Consider the following 21,675-nt stretch of genomic DNA (forward strand, 5'->3'; position numbering starts at 1 on the left):
GATGCGGCCAGGAAGGTTTCTAAAACCTTTCAGATATACATACTTCTTGGCCCAGAAATTCTACTGCTGGGAATTTCCTCTTAGGAAACATGGCCATATGCAAAGATGTTAGAGTGAATTGATAAGGGAATGCTAAGGCCTAAGAGGTAACAGGGAAGTGTAATGATAGCAGTAATGTACACATAAAAGATAAATTAAATCCAATGTCAGTTTACAACTTTAGAAAGCTAGTGCTAGAAAATAAATCAGGACACATCTATGTAATCAAGTACTAGGAAGTCCTGTAAAACAAAAGTTAGTGGCATAAATATGGATATGGAAAGATATTCATGATATATTAGAATAAAATTACACCCTTCAAAATAGTGCCAATGGTAAAATTCTATTTCATAAAAATATTTTTATATAAAAATCTATATAGATCTATGCATAGGAAAAATATCTGGGTAATTTTAGCAGCAAGTATATCTGGGAGATGGAAATACAAATAGTCAAAGAAAAACATATCATTTTCTAATCTTCAAAGAATATATGTTACTTGCATAATCACAAAAAATGTTTAAAACGTGAGTATTTCTAAATTTTAAAAAAAATTAACCTGAATGAAATAGCAGTGCTCTGTCAGAGGTTAGGAACTGGGTGGGAAAAGCAGGGAAGCAGCAAAGCATTATCCTTGGGAGCCCACAGGATAGCAGCAAGCTTAAAGCCAAAATAACAGGCTGAGGTATGTAGCGTCTTGGCAGGTCAAGTGTGTAAAATACAGAGGCAGTGGTTTGTACGTCTTCCATATGTTCAAATAGTTCAGGGGTGACAGGCAGAGTCAACTATCCCATATTGTCACCGATTCCAGTTTTAGCATAAAAGAAGCATCAGAACAAAATTGGTCAAGTCATGCTCCTTGACTTTCTCTAGTTAAGGCTCCTCAAGCAGTCTGAAGCCCTGGCCCAGAATTCTCAACAAATGGCCCACACCCAGGCTCCTCAAAGAGTTCCCACCACCTCTTAATTCAAGTGTCTGAAGACCAGGCTGGAGTGATGGAGGAATATAGAGGAATCCAGAAGAGGTAATGCAGAAGGAACTAAAGCAGCCGGCCTATGTATAACCCAGAGATGGCAAACACTTTGAAACCTCATTGCCTCTGACTGGTGCAGTGACTTGGAGAATGACTTTAAAAGGCTGGGCCCCTAGGAAAAGCCAACTCCAGATCATGCTGGTAAAGCACACAAAACTACCTAAAAAGTATTCTTGCCAAGGAAGCTGAAGATGAATCCAAGTCTCTGATACACTAACTTCCATTTACAGAAAATACAGAGAGGAATAAGCTTAAGGACATCACAGGAAGCAGACAGATTTAGAATGGGGACATCCCACAGGACAACTGGCACAGTTTCTTCCAGTATTATTTGCATAATCACACAAAACCTTAACAGAAAAAAGGGTGCTAGAATTATGGCCACAGGGCTGGGGAAAGGGAGAATGTGGAGTTACTGCTTAATGGGTATAGAGTTTTAGTTTTAAAAGATGGTAAAGTCCTGGGATCTGCTGAACAATAATGTAACTGTAATTAATACCACTGAGCTGAAAACTTAAAAATGTTTGAGATGGCTAATATTATGTTATATGGGACTTCTTACCATGATGTAAATAAGGAGTTTTAAAAGTAAGTGCTTTCAAATTAAAAATTAAACCAGAATATAAGATTACCCAAACTGTTAGATATATTGGGAATTGGGTGGGGAAGGGAGGAAGGTACATCCCACATTATCCTTGGGGTCACACAAAGCCTTAAAAAATTAAGAGGAGACTGCTTTAGATTAAGACTCAAGAGACAAGACAACCAAATACAATTTGTAGATCATGTTTGAATCTGGATTCAAATGAGCTAACTATAAAAAGACATCTTAGCGGCAATCAGGGAATCTGATTATGGCCTGGGTAAAACCCTTTGAGGTGATTTGAAACTTTCCTTCTAAAGTAGACGTATTAAGGAGTATTTGGGTGGCTCAGTCAGTCAAGCATCTGCCTTCGGTTCAGGTCATGAGCCTGAGGTCCTGGGATGGAGCCCCACGTCAGGCTCCTTGCTTGGCAGAGAGCCTGCTTCTCCCTTTCTTTGCCTCTCCCCATGGCTTGTGCTCTCTCTCTCAATAAATAAATAAAATCTTTAAAAAAATAAATAAAGTACATGTATTAAAGTTTAAAAAACAGAGAGAAGACATTTTCAAAAATGTAGTAAGTGAATCACAATCTGGGTAGAATGCAGATTTAGCAAAAATGGCAAAGGCATTAATGAAATGACTGAGATTGACAGGGGCCTAAGTAAATGGCTGGTCCTGGGGAAAGAAGCACATTTCACAAAATGGGAGGTAGAATCCATCAGAAAGTCATACAGGGTATTCCTGGAGGGGAAGGGAGAGGACTTAAGGACGGTGTAGCAAGTTAGAAGCATTCAGAAAAGGGGACGCCTGGGTGGCTCAGTTGGTTAAGCAGCTGCCTTCGGCTCAGGTCATGATCCCGGCGTCCTGGGATCGAGTCCCACATCGGGCTCCTTGTTCTGTGGGGAGCCTGCTTCTCCCTCTGCCTCTGCCTGCCACTCTGTCTGCCTGTGTTCGCTCTCTCTCCCTCTCTCTCTGACAAATAAATAAATAAAATCTTTTAAAAAAAGAAGCATTCAGAAAAGGATGGCATCTTGTTGAAAAGTCCCAGGAGCCAACCTGAAAGGGTTCCCAACGGCCAAAGCTGGAAGAATATGAACAATAAAATAAATAGTATTTAATTCCACCAATCTTAAATCTCGAGAGAAGTGGCTCTCATACCTCACCCTAAGAAAGCTTTCTGAACCTCTAATATTGTAGGTGTCCTGGTCCGATTTCCCGTGAAACGGTGCTGGGCCTCCTGCAGAGGAAGGTGCTGAAGGCAGTAGAGCACTGCACCGTTTCTTCAGAGAGCAAGTGGTAGGAATAAAGAAAACCAGGGTTGAATATCAAGATGTAAAATAAATATCTCATGAAATCTCAAAATAGAACAAAACCTGGGTTCAGTTCCTACTTCATCACTTACAACCTAGGTCAGATCAACGGGCAATTTAGGAGTTTCAAGTTTGTTTGCCTGGAACAATTGAACATGCTCACTAGATACCTCACAGCATTCCTTAAAACATCAAATAAAATAATATACATGACAATGTTTTGTAAATGACGTGGTACGATGTGAATACATTACCAATTACAACAGGCTTTGCGGATGAATCAGTATCAGGACACCTTGAAAATCTTTCTAGTGTGCTCTGTGTTGACACATCCCACGTGGTGAAGATACTATATGTAAACACTTCTAGAAAAACTTGAGAACAGATTGTCTGTCTGGAGTCCAACTGCCAGTCACAAATGTTTTGTCAGCGTGGTCAAGATGAAAGTTTCCCATTCCATGAATACCACCAAAGAAAGGCAAAATCTATTAACTTCTTTCCTATGCAACAAAAATGTTCTTTATAAGGATTTTGACTACTGACACATGTGCTGAATCTTCTTTTGCAAAAAGATTGTGCTATACCCTTGCAACCATTCGTCATTTCTCTTTATCACATCATGATGAGTTTTCAAGTTACTAAGTTGTGAGGGCTGGTGGAAGGTCTTCTCACATTCACAGCACTCAGAGGGACTCTCTCCACAATGGAGCCAAAGATGTCGAGAATGTTCTCTGACTGGAGGTTTTCAGTAATAACTGCACTCATCAGGTTTCATTTGAGAATGCAGTTGATAATGTTGAGTGAGGTATGAAGGTCGGCTGAAACACCTCCCGCAGAGCTGACACTGGTAAGGCCTCTCTTGAGCATGAATTCGATAGTGTTGCATGAGATGTGAACTCCGACTGAAGGCTTTGCCACAGTCACAACACTGGCAGGCTCTCTCTCCAACATAGTCATGTTTTCTCTGATAGCGAATTAAGTACGTCTTAATGCGGGGCAACACAGGTGGAAGGGCTTTTGCTGCCTCGTGGGCTTTGAGATGTTGAAAAAGATGCACATCCTGGATAAAGGCTCTGCCACACTGGAAACATTCATAGTAGTCTTCCTGGCTATGAATTCTTACACGGCCACAGATATCTGCATGCTGGATGAAGGGTTTTCTACCTTCATCGCATCCAAAGGACTTCTCGCTGGAATGAGTCCTCTGATGTCTGGTGAGGTGTGGCATGAGGTAGAAGGCTTCTCCACATTGTTTACATTCAAAGGGTTTCTTCCCAGTATGGATCTGCTCATGTCTCTCACGAGCTGTCTGGGTAAGAAAAGTTCTTTCACAAAATCCACATCTGTTCTCTTGGAGGAAAGGCTCGTCATCCACTGGCTGGGAACTGGTGCAAACTCCAGGAGTAGCACGTTCCTGGGGATCCTTTCCTGGAGGGCCATCTGATTGTTTAGTAAGATCTGAGCTGCTCTCAGAATCATCACTGTCGTGGCTTCTTTCTTGAGCGGGGGACTTGGGCTCACCCATTGTTACAGGACTCAAAGGTTTCTCCTGGTTGACCTGGCATGAATCTGATGGGTCATCAGAAGGCTCTCCTACAGAGACACTGCAGAAGTTTCCTCCCATCCGATCCTCCATTCCTGCCTCCAAGGATGACTTTTCCATAGGCAGACTCTGCTCTGGAGTTAGATCTTTGGTTTTAGGTCTTTCCTCCCCATCTAAAAGAAATTTAAAAGTTCCTGTATTCTTTTCTCACAGAGACACATCATTATAGTAGAAACATAAGAAAGGGACCAAAAATAACAGGACAGATATTATGCAGATGGAGAGGGATTTAAATGTTTTGCTAAAAGTTTGAATTTTCTTTGGAGAGTGGTTCTAGTCAAAAGTTTGTGCTTTACAAAGGCAACTCTGGGAAAGAAACTGACAAGAGACAAGGACGAACACAATAGTCACGGCCAGGCAGATAGCCGGCTGGGTGAGTGAAGTACAGACGAAGCAGCAGAGCCAGAATAGAGACTAGGAACTCATCAGGGAAGGGATAACTGGACCATCACAATGGAATAGATCTTTTAGGAAATGGTCTTTGGAGACAAGACTCAAGCATGGCAGACTAAGAGACAGCTGTTCTGCCTATTCTCCTCACCAAGACTACCTCCAAGCTGTACTCCACAATCACAGCACCAGCCTCCATCAGCTTCAGCCCGCACTAGCAGGTTCCCAACTAGTTTCTCTGCTGGTCTTCCTAAAGCCCACTTTCCATCGAACAGCCAGAGGGATCTTTCTAGAACATGCTGCCCAGTGGAACACCCCACAGTGAGGTAAATGATGTATATTTTTGCTGTCTGATACATAGCCGCTGGCCACATGCAGGTAATAAGCACTTGAAATGTGGCTGGTGTGATGGAGTTTAAATTTTTGCAAATTCAACTCTGTATGCCTAGTGGCTACCACATCAGACAGCACAGTTCTAAGGAGTCAATAATACTACCTCATTCCCTGGCTCAACACCCTCTAATGCCCTTTTCACATCTCACTTGTAATGAATCCACATTCTTTAACATACTCTTACGTGAGCTGGCCTATGTCCATCTTCTCAACATTATCTCCCATCCCCCACCACTTTCTCAGACTATATTGCTTTTCTTCCTTTTTCTGGAACACCCAAGCTCATTCCAAACTTGCAGCCTCTGTATTTGTTATTCCCCCTGCCTGCCACACTCTTCCTCAAGATTTCTATGTGGTTCTTCCTCCGTCTGACTGTCTATCTTAAGTGGCCTCCCATTTGTCGCTGTCTGCTTTACACTCACACTCTACTATTTGTCTGTGTATGTCTGACTTGTTCATTACTGTAGCCACAGAACCTAGAACAGGTCTGACCCACCACAAAAGCTCAATAAATATCTGTGGAATGACTGAAGGAGTCAAAGAGTCAATGTAAAGAAGGTATTAAAGACAACGCCGAGGCAAGTAGGGTCCCCTTGGCAGGTCCTTGAATTTTGCTTGGACATCTACTTCTTTGTCTACACAGGAGAAGGCAGGGAAAGCTGTACTGATTAGCACTAGACTGGCCACAGCTACTGGTTCAGGAATGGGATATGACCCAAATGGAAAACTGAAAAACGAAGAGAGGTGTGTCAAGGGCTTCTAAGAAGAAGCGCCCTCTCTCCTAAGAATACTTCTTGGACACGCCTACTCACTTGCACTGGCCCGCTCTCTCATTGGAACAAGAAAGTACACCTAGGCTTTATTGGCAGAGTGAAAAAAAATGAAAGTAGGCCCTTGATAACATCACTGAGCCCCTAAATCCAGCCATCCCTGAAGCCCAGGTGAGCAGCATTATAAGCTAATACAATCCCCCTATGGCTTATACAGTTTGGGTGTGGTTTTATGTTAACAGGAGCTGAAGGGCAACGATAATCCTGGCTGATCTCCAAAGCAGAGAAGAAGAGGATTTCATAAAGATGGCAAATGTTATCATATTGTAGTCATAGAGTTTGGAGAATTTAAGTCTAAAATGTTCTTATCCTTGAGCCATGAGGATGTTGGTAGGGACTTTTGGGGAGCTGTAGAACTGAGTGTGAGAGAGGGAGAGGGAAATTTGGAGAGAGATACAGTGAGACCCTGTGTGTGTGTGTGTGTGTGTGTGTGTGTGTGTGTGTTGGCAGAGGTAGAGGGATGAATCCAGATTATGGGGGTTAAAGAGGGAAGGGAAAGGGAGCCTTTGGGTGCCAACAAATCTGGAAAACTGCCATGAGGGAAAATGTAGGCAAGTGGAAAGAAAAGTGGTATCATGCCAAGGTTTTTTCTTGTCTCAGTTAAAGAGGAAAGACCAAGGCTTTCTAGCTGTAAAGGGAAAGGCAGGGATAAGTACAGAGGTTGGAACAGTAGAGGAAAGGGAAACAGGCCTCCCTGGCACTAGGCAAGAGAGTCACTCCAACGGGAAAGAACATATGAAAGAGGAACTAAGTGCACACGAGGTGGTGAAGACTTGTGAGCCCTGAGGTGAGAACGCCTACCAGCACCTACCACCTCTCTCTCCCTGGCCTGAGAGGACTCTGAGGGATGCTCTCTGACCAACAGCTCCCAGCCACCATCCCAGCTGATTGGGGGGGTTTATCGTCCCACAATTGCAGTCTCCATGGGCTTCCCCCTTCTTACTCACCTTGACATAGCTCTGTATTGCTGTCTTCTTCCCTCACACGTGACTCTTCTTCTTCCAGCTGTGAGATAATGTCGGGTTTAGAGAACCGGTACCCTGTTGAAGGAGGAGACTCGTAACTAGACGGTTCTGCCTTGCACCCACGGCAACTTCCAGCCTAGGCACCAAAGACTCAGAGATAATAAGGAAGATGCGGATTCACACAAAAGAAAAGTGAAGCCTGTTTCTAATGATTTTGGCCCAAATGGAGACATTTTTGGTTTTTACAAGTTCAGACGAAGGAAGGAAGGCTACTGGTATCTAGTACATAGAGGCGAGGTCGCCAAACACCCTGCAATACCTGGGACACTCTTCCACAGCAAGGAATGATCTGGGCAAATATCAACTGTGCCGGGACGCCTGGGTGGCTCAGTTGGTTAAGCGGCTGCCTTCAGCTCAGGTCATGATCCCAGCGTCCTGGGATAGAGTCCCACATTGGACTCCTTGCTCAGCAGGGAGCCTGCTTCTCCCTCTGCCTCTGCCTGCCTCTCTGCCTGCCTGTGCTCGCTCACTCTCTCTCCCTCTGTCTCTGACAAATAAATAAATAAAATCTTAAAAAAAAAAATATCAACTGTGCCAAGGCCGAAAAACTCTGTTCAGGAGTAAATACTGAAAAGGGGGCTTGAGGATGGTGTGCTGGGCTCTCTACTTCAGTTTGGGGGACCTGATGTCACAGCTGCTCAAAAAGTTCTTTTCCTGGGGCACCTGGGTGGCTAAGGCAGTTCAGCATCTGCCTTTGGCTCAGGTCATAATCCAGGGTCCTGGGATCGAGCCCCACATCAGGCTCCCTGCTCAGCAGGGAGTCTGCTTCTCCCTCTCCCTCTGACCCCTCTGCTCGTGCACTCTCTCTACAATAAATAAATAAAATCTTAAAAAAAAAAAAAAAGTTCTTCTCCTCCTGATACCTTCATTCCCTTTGTCTTAAAATGCTCCTTCTCCCTCCCCCAGTCCTGTGTTTTCCAAACTTGAGTCATTTGCAGGCCACCTGCTGTGGTCTAAATGTTTGCATTTCCCCAAAATTCCTATGTTGAAGTCCTAATGCCCACTGTGGTGTTATTAGAAGGTGGGCCTTTTTGAAAGGTGCTTAGGTCCTGAGGATGGAGCCCTCATGGATGGGATTAATGCCCTTATTTTAAAAAGGCTTCAGAGAGAATACCTTTCCACCCAGTGAGGAAGGAATAGGAAGCCTACGACCTAGAAGACAGGCTCATCTGACTGTGCTGGAACCCTGATCTTCGACTTCCAGACTCTAGAACTATGAGAAATAAATGGTTGTTGTTTAGAACTACCCATTCTGGGATATAATAGACCAAACGAACTGAGACACTACCTCATTATTTCCTTATTTATTGTCTGTCTCACCCCATTAAAATTAGTAACATCTGTGAAAACAGGAAACTTCATCAATTGTGTAACACCAATGCCTATTCCAGAACCTGCCGTACTGACAACTTCACTGATAAATTTATTGATGACCTTCACATTCTGGCCCTATCTATGTGCCACTTGTAGTAACATTTAGCATTTAATACTCTTCTTTAGATCATCTCTTTTTAACTTGAGTATACATATTTAAATGGAAGCTTTATATGAACCTTAAAAACAGAAACCACAGTCATTTGAAAAAAAAGGAAAAAAAACCTGAAGATAATACAGCAACAGATCCAACCGAAATTAATGTTACCGAGTGCTACCTAGTTTTGGTTGCCTGGCTAAGGCTCAGGGGCTGAGGTCTGCTCTCTCTTTACTAAAATGGAAAGCCAACAAGAGGTATTACCTAAAATAACCTCTACAATCCACTGTACTCATTCCACACTTGGGAAGACAATGTCCTGGGTGACACTGTGAAACATAAAATCATATTTTACATATGTAAAATCTCTGCTAACCCAAAACCTGCAGTGATACAAGAAGCCAAGGCCTCTCAAGAAGACAAAATGGTTTCAGGTGACTGCATGAGGACTAAAAGGGTAAAACCGACTTATTCCCTCTATTTTACGTCACAAATGTGGTAAGTAGGAGGACAGTTATTGGGAAAGCCACTCCTTTGGCCTTCTTTGTGAACAACAGAAGTCACAGTTCAAATTACACACTCTTCTTTTTAATATTTATTTATTTGAGGCGGGGCACATGCATGAGTGGAATGGGAAGAGGAAGAAGGAGAGAGAATATCAAGTGAACTCTGCTGAGCACAGAGCTCAATGTGGGACTTGATCCCAGAACCCTGAGATCATGACCTGAGCCAAAACCAAGAGTCGGACCCTTAACCGACTGTACCACTCAGGCGCCCCTCAAATTATACACTCTTGTGCCTGGTTTGAGATAAGGCATTTCCATCTCCCCACACGTCTGTGACTTCACAAGGACAAGAGCACCAGCTGACTGCCTTTGGAATGGTGTCTGGTTTGACTGTGTGTTTCAGGAGACCTTGGGCTCCCCAAAAAGCCACTGAAATGAAGATCCTGGCACTGATACTAAAAACGTTTAGCTTGTGGGGAGTTAATATTATTATTATTTTTTTTTTTTTTTTTTTTAAGATTTTATTTATTTGACACAGAGAGAGATCAGAAGTAGGCAGAGAGGCAGGCAGAGAGAGAAGAGGAAGCAGGCTCCCTGAGGAGCAGAGAGCCCGACGCGGGGCTCGATCCCAGGACCCTGGGATCATGACCTGAGCCGAAGGCAGAGGCTTTAACCCACTGAGCCACCCAGGCACCCCGGGAGTTAATATTATTAACTTGCCTCTGAATGTAAAGAGAGACCGGCAGTCCCTGACTCTTAAACTTTAAGTCTAGTAAAAGCTTTTGGAGCTCCTGAAATTTTCATCAATTCCTTCACACATTCAAAAAACATCACTGGGAGCCTTCTACTGTGCCAAGACCTGATGAAGCCCACCCCCAGTACAACCAATGAATTTAAGGGAGGAGATTCTGGAGCTGAAAAACTAAGGGTCCAATCTCAACCTGCCACTTTGTAGCCGTGTGGCTTTAGATAATTTAACTTTCCCATGACTCTGTTTCCTCAACTGTAAAATGGCAGTAATAACAATAACAGGAAATACACTTCTCTCTCACAGGACCAGTTTGAGGATTAAAGGAATTAAGACATGTACAGTGCTTAGATGAATGTCTGACACATGTAAGAACTCAATGTTAGCCCTATTATGAGTAACAGTGAACTTGATACTAAAATACTGTCTTTGAACTGAGTTGAGATTCACCGACATGGTGAACCGCTATTACTGATGTTCCTGAGGTGAGGACACAGAAGAGTAGAGAACCACTGCCCTAGCGGGCAGAAGCCAAGTTCCAGGGAGAAGGCAGCCTTACCTAAGGAGACCAGGTTCCTGTAATTCTCCAGCATCACCTCCCGGTAGAGATTCCTCTGAGCAGCACTAAGGTAGGTTAATTCCTCTGGACTGAAGTCCACAACCACATCCTGGAAAGTCACCAACTCCTAAAATACCAGAAACACCTCCAAATGATCAAAATACAGAAATTATCCCAAGGAGGGGGAAGGAGCCTGATGAGAGAGGACTGAACATAAAGCATTCATACTGACAGAAAACTCCCCCCCCCAAAGATTTTATTTGAGAGAGAGAGAGAATGAGAGCACAAACTGGGAAGGAGGAGAAGCAGGCTCCCTGCCCAGCAGGGATGTGGGGCTTGATCCTAGAACCCTGGTATCATGACCTGAGCAGAAGGCAGATGCTTAACCGACTGAGCCACCCAGGTTCCCCTGGCAGAAAGCTTCTAATACACGTGGTCTAATCCAGAGGATACAGGGACCTAGTAATGTACCTTTCTTTGTCTTGTAGTATGAAAGAAGGGGGAATATTTCTGAGATAGTTCTTGCTGCTAATTACTACAAATTTGGATTGGAGGCAAAGATCCTTTTAAGAGATCCCTGGGTGGCTCATTTGGTTAAGTGTCTGCCTTTGGCTCAGGTTGTGATTCCAGGGTCCTGGGATTGAGACATGCACTGGGCCCTTGCTCAGCAGGGAGTCTGCTTCTCCCTCGCCTTGCTGCTCCCCTTGCTTGTGCCCTCACTCTCTCTCCCTCTCTCTCCGACAGATAAATAAAATCTTTTTTAAAAAAAGATCCTTTTAGGGGCACCTGGGTGGCTCAGTGGGTTAAGCCTCTGCCTTCAGCTCAGGTCATGATCTCAGGGTCCTGGGATCGAGCCCTGCATTGGGCTCTCCGCTGAGCAGGGAGCCTGCACCCCTCTCTCTCTCTGCCTGCCTCTCTGCCTACTTGTGATCTCTCTCTTTGTGTCAAATAAATAAATAAAATCTTTTTTTTTTTTAAAGATCCTTTTAAGGCACTTTATAAAGAAATAACGAATGTACATAATTAAAATCTGAGCAGTATACCTCAGCCTCAGGAATCAAGAGTTAGGTTTTAAGTCCTAGCTCTGGTTCTTACAATCTTTGTGAATGTGGGTAGGTTAAGCCTCAGTGACTCATCTGTAAAACCCAAAAAGTTCATAAAGAGATTTTTTTCAATCTTATAAACAAAACAGAGAAATGCAAATCAAAATGACAAAGTACCATTTATACTCATTCAACTGACAAAAAGTAGTAAGTCTGGCAATACCAAACGTTGTCTAGAATGTGGACCCATGAGACCTCTTATTAGATGCTAGGGGAAATGTAAAATTGATAAACTACTTTGGACCCAGAAATTATATTTGTCACCTGTACTTGGGGATATAGGTATATATATATCTTGGCCATCGAGAGACAGAAAACAAGCACACACAAATGCGTGAGGCAGGGGGGAGGGGCAGAGAGACAGGGTGAGAAAGAGACTCTTGTGGAGGCTGACACAGGCCTTGATCTCATGACTCCCAAGATCATGACCTGAGCTGAAATCAAGAGTTACGATTAACCAACTATGCCACCCAGAGGCTCCCTGACATTTATATTCTTAACAGTGCTGTTTCTAACACCCAAAACCTATAAACAATCCAAATGTCTGTTTAGAGTAGAAGAGATAAACATATTACAGTATAGTGACAAAATGGAATATTCCAGCAATACAAACCAATTAACCACAGTTACAACAATCTTGATAACCTAAGGTTGAATCAATCAACTAATTAATTAATTAAATACTTATTTATTTATCTGAGAGACAGAGTGTGCACAGGCATGTACGTGCACATGCGCCTGGTGAGGGAGGGGCAGAGAGAAACCTAAGCGGACTCTACACTGAGTGCAGAGCCCAACACAGGACTCAGTCCCACAAACCCCAGATCATGACCCGAGCCGAAACCAAGAGCCAGACATTCAACTGACTAGGCCACCCAGGTATCCCTAAGGTTGAATTTAAAAAGTAGATATTAGAAGACTACAAAAGAATATGATACACGTTTTATTAATATACATCTTTTTTGTTTTCAGGAAAACATTATGCAGATCTATGAACAACTGATTTAAACTAGAAGTCGTACACTGGCTGCCAAGCTCCTACAGAGGGGTTCATGTGGCTCTTATTAAGGGTTTTTTATTATTTAAAATTCACATTAACTGCCAACATCAAAAAATTTATTAACTGGAGTTTTAAAATCAGAAATCGGGCTCCATGCTCAGCATGGAGTCTGCTCAAGATTCTCTCTCCCTCTCTCTCTGCCCTTCCCCCACCAAAGTAAATAAATAAATCTTTAAAGAAATGACTTAACAAGAACATTCAGGAGAACATTTGTGAAAAAAATAAAACCGCAGAGTAGTATCATGTCCCTGTAAGAGCTGCCATTTATTTCACATGTAAAAAGGAGCATAACAGTGCACACCACATAAGAGTTGTTCTGAATGAGTCAACACGGGGCATAAAATGGAATACTAAAAAAAAATAATAATAATTCAAGAGATAGAAAAAGCAGGAAAATGTTAAATGGGTCGTATGTGGGATGGTGGTAAGTCCAACAGAGAAAAATAAAGCCGGGAAAGGGGATATAAGGAGTCAGAAAAAAAATCTTTTTAAGATTTTATTTATTTATTTGAGAGAGAGAGTGGATTCATAACCAGGGGAGAAGCAGAGGGAGAGGGACAAGCAGACTTTGCACTGAACATGGAGCCTGAGATGGGGCTCAATCCCATGACCCTGAGATCATGACCTGAGTCGCAACTAAGAGTCGGTAGGTAGCTCAACCAACTAAGCCACCCAGGCATCCTGAGTCAGAAAAAAAATTTAAATAGGATAACCAGGCTCAGTTATCCTATTTAAAAGATATTTAAAGGCTCAGTTACGTGATATTTATATAAAGATTTAAAGGAAATGAGAATGTGATTTAATTGTATAGGGAAGGTCTAGAAATCAGGAAGGTGAGATCCCCATATTGGAGAACCACATCAGAAGAAAGTTTCACTCACCTGGGATCCAGCAGATGAGAGACTGTCAGACATCTCTGTGTCCTTTTGGTGTTCTTTGGTGTTCCTCTCTTCTGCAAGGACAAAGTCCTGAGGAGAGAAACCTAGAAGAGAGAAGGAACGACCATGGAACTGATTCCAGTCTGGCAGCGCCCACAGACACAGAGAGTGGCTTGCCCCCTTGTACGACCCTTCCTGCCATGGAAGACAGCAGCAGTCCGGGACTTCCTGTAAGAGAAAAACCACAGACATCTTTTCTCCCGTCAGTACAGCAAGTTCCAAAGAAGAGCTCTGGGCATTTCCCAACTTTAAACCTTTCAATGACTCCCCACTGCCTTCCAAAAAAGGGGGAAATTCCTTCTCTTTCAGTGGTTTCCAGCCTCACTGTCCACTCATAACCACCAGGGAGCCTAAGTTTCTCAACTATAAAATGGAAAGAATACCAAACTTCTAAGGGATCTTGTAAGGATTAAACATTACATATAGAAAGTGCACAAGCATTTTAAAAAGTGTCAACTCTTAGAACTTTTCCTACATCTTTTTCATTCACTGTTCTGGAAGACGGCCACCACATTCCCTACAGAAACCCGAACCTTGAAGGGCCCCCACCTGTAGTCTTTTCCCAAGGACACCTTTTATTCATCTGTTGTTTCTTTCTCATATTCTAGGGAGCTCTCTTTCCTTTCCCCCGAATTCCAGCTCCATCAATAGCTCTGGGCCTTTGGCCGAGATTTTAACCTATGGGACAACACAACACCCTCCAAGCCCACCTGAGACAGTTTAACACCGTGATTAACATACAGATGCTGAAGCCCCTGCCTAGTTCTGAATCCTGATGAATTGTTACTCAACCTCTGTGTGCCTCTGTCTCATCTATAGAATAAGAGTAACACCGATTTCAAGAGCTATTAAGAGAACTAAATAAATTGGTAAGTATAAAACACCTAGAATATAGCACACTGAAAGTATTCAACATGCAGTTAAGCATCTGCCTTCAGCTCAGGTCACGATCCCAGAGTCCTGGGATTGAGTCCTGCATCGGGCTCCTCGCTCAGCGGGGAGCCTGCTTCTCCCTCTCCCTCTGCCTGCTGTTCCCCCTGCTTGTGCTATCAAATTAATAAATAAAAATATTTTTAAAAAGTATTCAACATGTTCACTATTATCATCTTCAAATTCCTTTTAAGAAATGCAGGTACACATATTTGGATTAATCATAATCCTTGATTCATGATATCAGTACTTAACCATGCATGACCCTGTTTACTTTAAATTTACTAATTTACAGGTTTAAGTATAATTAATGCCTATGAATTCGCTACCCAACCCCCAATCTAGAACATTCTCAGTAACTTGTATCTACCTATGGGCTTTTTCCTGTCCACCCTCAGCCTTCTCTCCAGAGGCAACTGTGGTTTTATATTCATATTTTTGTTCCCTCGTCTGCCTCTCTATATAAAATATCCCTAAACAATGTTTTGTTTTTAGTATCACTTTTATTCAAAGGACTATGAGGAGTAAATGACTTTCTTCTTTCATTATTAAAATACCCTTAGTTCTAACCTAATAACTTGAGTCTCCAAGAAACCAAATTTTGGTAAAGGTTAAACTTCCAGGCCTCTTATCTCCCACACTTTATACCCTCGTTTTTATGGCTGTGTGCGTTGTTTTGTTTTGTGTTGATACTAAAGTTTAGGCGAGATAAGAAACGGAGCAGGGAGGAACAAAGCTGGAGAGAAAGGATACTTTCAGAGGAATAGTAAATATTAAAAGCAAAAGCCAAACCCAAAATCTCTTCCATCTCATATGAGGCAGATTAGACTGGATTATAAAATTCATTCTTGAGGTGCCTGGGTGGCTCAGTTGTTAAGTATCTGCCTTTGGCTCAGATCATGATCCCAGGGTCCTAGGATTGAGCCCTACGTCAGGTTCCTTGCAGGAAGCCTGCTTTCCCTCTCCCACTCCCCCTGCTTATGTTCCTGTTCTCACTGTCTCTCTCTGTCAAATACATTAATCTTTAAAAAAAAAAATTCATTCTTGGGGCATCTGGGTGGCTCAGTGGGTTAAAGCCTCTGCCTTCTGCTCATGTCATGATTCCAGGATCCTGGGATCGAGCCCCGAGTTGGGCTTTCTGCCTGCCTCTCTTCCTACTTGTGATCTCTGCCTGTCAAATAAGTTAAATAAAATCTTTAAAAAAAAATTTTTCTTAAAAGATTTTATTTATTTATTTGACAGAGAGAGATCACAAGTAGACAGAGAGGCAGGCAGAGAGAGAGAGAGAGAAGCAGGCTCCCCGCTGAGAAGAGAGCCCGATGCGGGGCTCGATCCCAGGACCCTGAGATCATGACCTGAGCCGAAGGCAGCGGCTTAACCCACTGAGCCACCCAGGCGCCCCTTAAAAAAATTTTTTTTAATTCATTCTTTCATTTATCCACTTGACAAATTTTTATTCATCTCCTATTGCATGCCAGGCATACAGAAGATGCTCAATAAATAAATGGAAATTGCTAGTTGCTTCCTTTCTTTCTCACCTTTCTCCCCACATGCTTGGATCAAACTGGCCACCAGGCTTCCTGCCTCCTTGCTGTTCTTGGGCTTTTTGGACCTCACCCAGCTCCGGACTTCCTCCGGTAGCGTGTTCAGAAACTGCTCCAGCACCAGCTGCTCCATCATCTGCTCCTTGGTGTGGGTCTCCGGCTGTAGCCATTGCCGGCAGAGCTCCTGGATTTGGCTCACAGCTTGGTGAGGTCCCGTCACTGAAAGATATTGAAAATCCCTAAACTTCTGATGAGAAACTTTCAGAACCCCTGAATTTCTTATGGGGATGGTTTCTGGATTCTCTTCTTGATCATGTAGACGGAGGAGCTGGGGATTCTTCAAGATATCCAAAACGTCTGTCATGTGCAGCATCTTTACAGCTTCAGGACAAAGGTACTCGAAAAGGCAGGTTGCTTCAGAACACACTTTGTGGAAGATGATGGGCAGAGCTGTATCATATGAAAAGAAGATACGGAAACCCAGGACCTGTAGAAATTATATAGAGAGACTTACAAACAGCCTGCACAGTTAGACCTGGACAATGGGGTGGAGGTGATTTGGAGCAAACGTAATTACTTCATTTCACACAACTGCCTAAATACACACTCACAGAAATTTGCACATCTCCAGATAAGATGCTACTTCAGCCCCATCCCAGATCTGAAAAATGCACAGGCACAGGCTTGAAGTATTTCAGAAATGGCATTGTAGGGAAAAGAGACTTGAACTCTAAACACAATGAACTGAATTAATTTGATGAACCACAGAAGAATTTCACCTCAAAAAACAAATGAGTTAAAATGATTTTATATTACACAGAATAAAGAGTCTTTTGTAACACATACATCCTACAAAGGACTGCATTCATATGCAAAATATGTAAAGAACTCATACAAATCAGTAAGAAAAAGGGAGATAAAATAAGAGCAAAAAAGTTGGGGCGCCTGGGTGGCTCAGTCATTAGGCGTCTGTCTGCCTCTGGCTGGGGTCGTGGTCCTGGGGTCCTGGGATTGAGCCCCACATCGGGCTCCCTGCTCCGCGGGAGGCCTGTTTTTCCCTCTCCCACTCCCCCTGCTTGTGTTCCCTCTCTTGCTGTCTCTCTCTCTAATAAAAAAAATAAAAACCTTTAAAAAAACGCAATAAAGTTAAAAGACTTGAACAGGTATCGCACAAAACAGAGCTACATGGCCAATAGACGTGAAATGGGGCTCAACTGAATTAGTTATCAGAGAAACAGGGATTAAAACAATAATGAGCTATCACTACACATCCTCCAGAACATTCTAACTGGAAAGAACCAGACAACCGTAAGTGTTTGAGAGCAGAAAGAACCGCGGTAGAACAGTACATTCATACAAGGCTTCCGCTAATTTCCTCTTCCAGCCTCAATACAGATCACACAGCCGCCTTGCAAGGCGGTAGGGCCAGCTTCACGGGCATGCAGCCGGGGCAGGCATAGCAGGCTCCATGCTCAGAAGGGCCTCAAGCTCAGTCTAAAGCTCTGCTGTTGCTATCTTGAGATTTTCCACACTTTAAAGGAGGGCCTCATATTTCATTTTGCGATAGGCCCTGCAAATTATGTAACCAGTCTGCCCAGCAAGAATATTATCGTCCCTCAAAATCTGTTGCCAATTAAACCGATGAAGAAGGTATTTTTATCCTTTAACTTTGCATTTCCTTAAATTAACAATAAAGCTTACTGCATTTCTTCAGACGCACTGGCCCTCTACAAGTTACACCGACCCTTGCCCTCTTTCCAGTACGGTGTTTCCGCCGCTGACTGCTAAAGACTGGATATGGAGAGACGCGGGGCCTGGAGGCGGGGCCTAGGGTCGGCAGGGGTGGGGCTTGGGCTGGAGACGGGGTCTGGGGCGGGGCCTGGCGTGAGGGCGGGGCCGAGGCCGGCGGCCCAGGGAGGACATTGGCCCGAAGGCTGGGAGGGCAGTCAACCGAGGAGGCCGAGGAACTGAGGCGCAGACGAGCGCGCAGAGAGCGGGGGAGGCCATTCCCGCGCTGGTGTTCCTCAGCTCCCGCGTCTCCACAGACCCCACGTCCGAGGCGGGCCCCTTCCCTACAAGGGTCATTACGTCCCGTCGTCTCTTCGCGCGGAGGCGCCTCCCAACCCCCACCCACAGCCTTGACCGCCGCGGCGTCGCCCCTCAAGGACGCCCGCGCCGCCGCCCTGGGCTTCTCGCGCCCTCAGGCGTGCCTGCCGCTCGCCCTCGCGTCTCCTCCGACCACGTTCGGCCCGGAATGCCCGCGCGCCCCTCACGCGCTCGCCCCCACACCCGCGCGCGCGCGCGCGCTCACCTCGCCCGCCGGGCGCCTCGCCTGACTAAACGGCTCGCGCTCGGACTTCGCGCCCAAGCCGCGACGCATGCGTCCTGCCGCGCGTCTGCGCATGCGCTCTGCCGGGCTGCGCGAGCGGGCGTGTCGAAATCCCGGCCGCTCGACGCTGGTTCCGCTGGGGGCGCTCGAGGCCGCGGCTGGACGGGGAGGAGCAGAGAGGAGAGAAGGCTCTGGCGCCGGCGTGGCCTTCCTCCCTGAGATGCTCTTACTCGCTGTTGGAAGAGTTAATACACGGTTTACATGTTGTTAAGTAAATAGTGTACGATGAAAAGTCTTCCTCCCGCAGTGTGGGCACCACCACCAATTTTTTTATGCCCATGAACTAAACGGTAACCACAGCGATTAGTTTGTGTCCTTCCACGGGTTCTTCATGCGTGTATCTGCATATATCCATGAGTAGTATACACACACGTGTGCAGAGTGTACACACACGATGTATTTTATACACGTATGTTCTCACACCTGTGTACATATCTCCAGTATAAATGAATCGTTAAGATATAAAATTAATATTTTATAAATACATATTAAATATATATACATATGAAATATAATATATACATATGAAATATGATGTGTAATGAAATATGTAATTCTGTAATTATGCATTGTTATAATCGTAAGTTCACTATTGGACATAATTATATATTTGTATAAATGTAAGATGTAAGTTTAGGCCTGTGTGAATATTTGTATTCGCATGTCCTCCCATTTTTAGACAAAAGGTGGCACACTTTACACACTGTTCCATGTCCTGGTTTCTTTTTACTTACTTGTATACCTTGGAGAGCTTTCCATATCACTACAAGGAGAGTTTCCTCAGTTTTTGAACAACGGTTTGGATGATCTTCTATGGAGGTGACCTCACTTATTTAATCAGTTCCTGACTGCAGGGGGCTGAATTGTGTCCAGTCCTTTTTCACTGAGTGCATACCCTTGACCATCAACAATTGTGCTGGCATGTAAATCTATAGGTGAGATAAATCCCCTGACACAGAATTGCTGAAGAAAAACACATATTGTAAGGGCCTATTTAACCAGAGCGACTCCATCTTGGTTAAAAGCCATTTTGTTGTTTGTGCAGTAAAACTTAAACTGACCCTGTCTCCGCCCCCACCCCCCACAAAGAAACTTACCTAGAATCAAGTCTGGGAAACCAGTAAAATATGGTCGGCCAGTTCCTAATAACAGAGCCTAGAATACAAGGACAAGTCAGGCCAGGTGGAGACATCCAATCAGTAAAAGGACACCTACTGTCTCCCTAACCACCAAAAAATGTAAAATCCGCCTTTTGGGTGCCAAACTTGAGTGCCAGTTCTGACCAGAGTAATAGGTTAGTTCAAACAGCTACTATAGGGTAAATTGTAATTCAATTGGCCACCTGCGTGTGATCTAACATGACTATACAATGTTACAATCTCATTGGCCACCTATGTGTGGCCAGGCTTTTTGCTCTATAAAAGTTAGTCTGTGAGGCTGGGAGGGGTCACTGTCTTTGGAGGCGGCCCTGACCAGTCATTGATTCTTGAGCCTGTAAACTGGGGGTGGTTGCTCTCTTCAGAGACGGCCCTGGCCGATCAGTCTAATTTCTAATACTTATCATAAAATAAAGCTTTAAATAACTTTCACTTTGTCTCAGTCTCATTTTGTTTAATAACGGACCTAACACATATGTGTCTTTTTTAGTTTCATTTCATTTCATTTCATTTTTAAGAGAAGAGAAGAGGGAGAATGGAGAGAGAGAGAGAATCCCAACCAGGGTCCATGCCCAACATGTGGAGCTTGATCTCACAACCCCAAGATCATGACCTGAGCCAAAATCAAGAGTTGGGTGCTTAATCAACTGAGCCACCCAGGTGCAGTAAGGCTTTATTTTTACATAATCTCTACACCCAACATGGGGTTCCAACTTACAATTCTGAGATCAAGAGTTGTGTGCCCCACCAACTGTGCCAGCCAGGTGCCCCTTGCACTTGTCTTTTTTTTTTTTTTCCAATTTTATTGTATCTGGAGAAAATCCTAGGGAATCTACAAAATACTTTGAGGGGCGCCTGGGTGGCTCAGTGGGTTAAGCCTCTGCCTTGGGCTCAGGTCGTGATCTCGGGATCCTGGGATTGAGCCCCGCATCGGGCTCTCTGCTCAGTGGAGAACCTGCTTCCCCCGCCTCTCTACCTACTTGTGATCTCTCTGTCAAATAAATAAATAAAATCTTAAAAAAAAAAAAAAAAGGAAACCAAAATACTTTGAAAAATAATTGAGTTTTTTACTTTCGTTTTCTTTAATTTTATTTTTTCAGTGTCATTTTGATAGATATTTCTAAGTTGCCTTTCATTAACGCTACTGCATCTTAGACCCCCTCCAACCTATGTGAGCATGTCTGTCCAGGGCTCTGCTCAGCTGAGAGAGGGAAGCTCTGACTGAACCAAGGCTGAGACAGAGCCCTGCCTTGCCCAGGAAGGCCAGAATGTCATGACCAGGCTGCATCTCCACAGGCCTAGAGGAACCAAGGAACTGATGAGTCTAGTGATTATTTTAAATACCTCATTGACTTTGTGGATATCAGGAAACTGACACTAAAGTTTATATGAGAAGCAAAAAATCCAGAATGACCAATAAAATATTGAAAGAGAAAAACAAGGGTGCCTGGGTGGCTCAGTGGGTTCAGCATCTGCCTTCAGCTCAGGTCATGATCTTAGATCCTGGGATCAAGCCCCGCATCGGGATCCCTGCTCAGCGGGGAGCTTGTTTCTCTCCCTCCCCCTGCCCCTTCTCCATTTCATGCTCTTTCTCATAAATAAATAAATAATCTTAAAAATGAAAAAAAGAAAAACAGAGTCAGAGGATTTCAGGACTTAACACTAGCCGACTTTCAAAACTTAACAGGCGAGTGCTCACTTTGGCAGCACGTATACTAAAATTGGAATGATACAGAGAAGATCAGCATAGCCCCTGTGCAAGAATGAAATGCAAATTCATGAAATGGTCCATATTTTTCAGAGGACCTCCTTCAAAAATCAATAAAAATAGGTCAATGTTTTGTGAATTATATGTCAATATGACATATAATAGTGAAACTCTCAAATGTCAGAGACAAAGAGAAAATCCTGAAAGCAGCTCAGGGATAAGAGGTCTGTATCCTACAGTGGTAGAAACATTAGATTGGCAGAAGACCTATCCACAGAGACCTGGCAGGCCAGAAAGGAAGAAAGGATAGGCACCATATATTTAGGGTGCTAAATGAGAAAAATATACAGCCAAGA

The 21,675-nt window shown here is 43.8% G+C and overlaps 1 protein-coding gene and 1 non-coding gene across 2 annotated transcripts; one reads left to right on the forward strand and one right to left on the reverse strand.

Moving 5' to 3' along the window:
* Nucleotides 1-3,216: 3,216 nt before the first annotated feature.
* Nucleotides 3,217-16,474, reverse strand: ZIM2 (zinc finger imprinted 2). Its single transcript, XM_047711682.1, has 5 exons — nucleotides 16,060-16,474; nucleotides 13,535-13,635; nucleotides 10,491-10,617; nucleotides 7,129-7,221; nucleotides 3,217-4,558 (listed from the first exon to the last, which is right to left on the reverse strand). The coding sequence occupies exons 1-5, from the start codon at nucleotides 16,436-16,438 to the stop codon at nucleotides 3,711-3,713; spliced, it is 1,548 nt and encodes a 515-aa protein (XP_047567638.1). The 5' UTR covers nucleotides 16,439-16,474; the 3' UTR covers nucleotides 3,217-3,710.
* A 4,828-nt stretch (nucleotides 16,475-21,302) lies between these two features.
* On the forward strand, nucleotides 21,303-21,409 carry LOC125090122 (U6 spliceosomal RNA). The gene has a single exon (XR_007124206.1). It is a non-coding gene; the product is annotated as a U6 spliceosomal RNA (small nuclear RNA).
* Nucleotides 21,410-21,675: the final 266 nt, after the last annotated feature.

Source organism: Lutra lutra, chromosome 17, assembly GCF_902655055.1.
Source record: "Lutra lutra chromosome 17, mLutLut1.2, whole genome shotgun sequence".
NCBI lineage: Eukaryota > Metazoa > Chordata > Mammalia > Carnivora > Mustelidae > Lutra > Lutra lutra.

What these genes read in the sequence shown, in the direction of transcription:
- ZIM2 (XM_047711682.1), bottom strand. Translation starts at nt 16,438, where the DNA reads ATGCTGCACATGACAGACGTTTTGGATATCTTGAAGAATCCCCAGCTC. An exon ending in CCAAGCATGTGGGGAGAAAG is followed by an intron (nt 13,636 to 16,059) that starts GTGAGAAAGAAA and finishes TCTCTCTTCTAG; the next exon opens with GTTTCTCTCCTCAGGACTTT. An exon ending in CAATACAGAGCTATGTCAAG is followed by an intron (nt 4,559 to 7,128) that starts GTGAGTAAGAAG and finishes GTGTCTCTGTAG; the next exon opens with GAGAGCCTTCTGATGACCCA.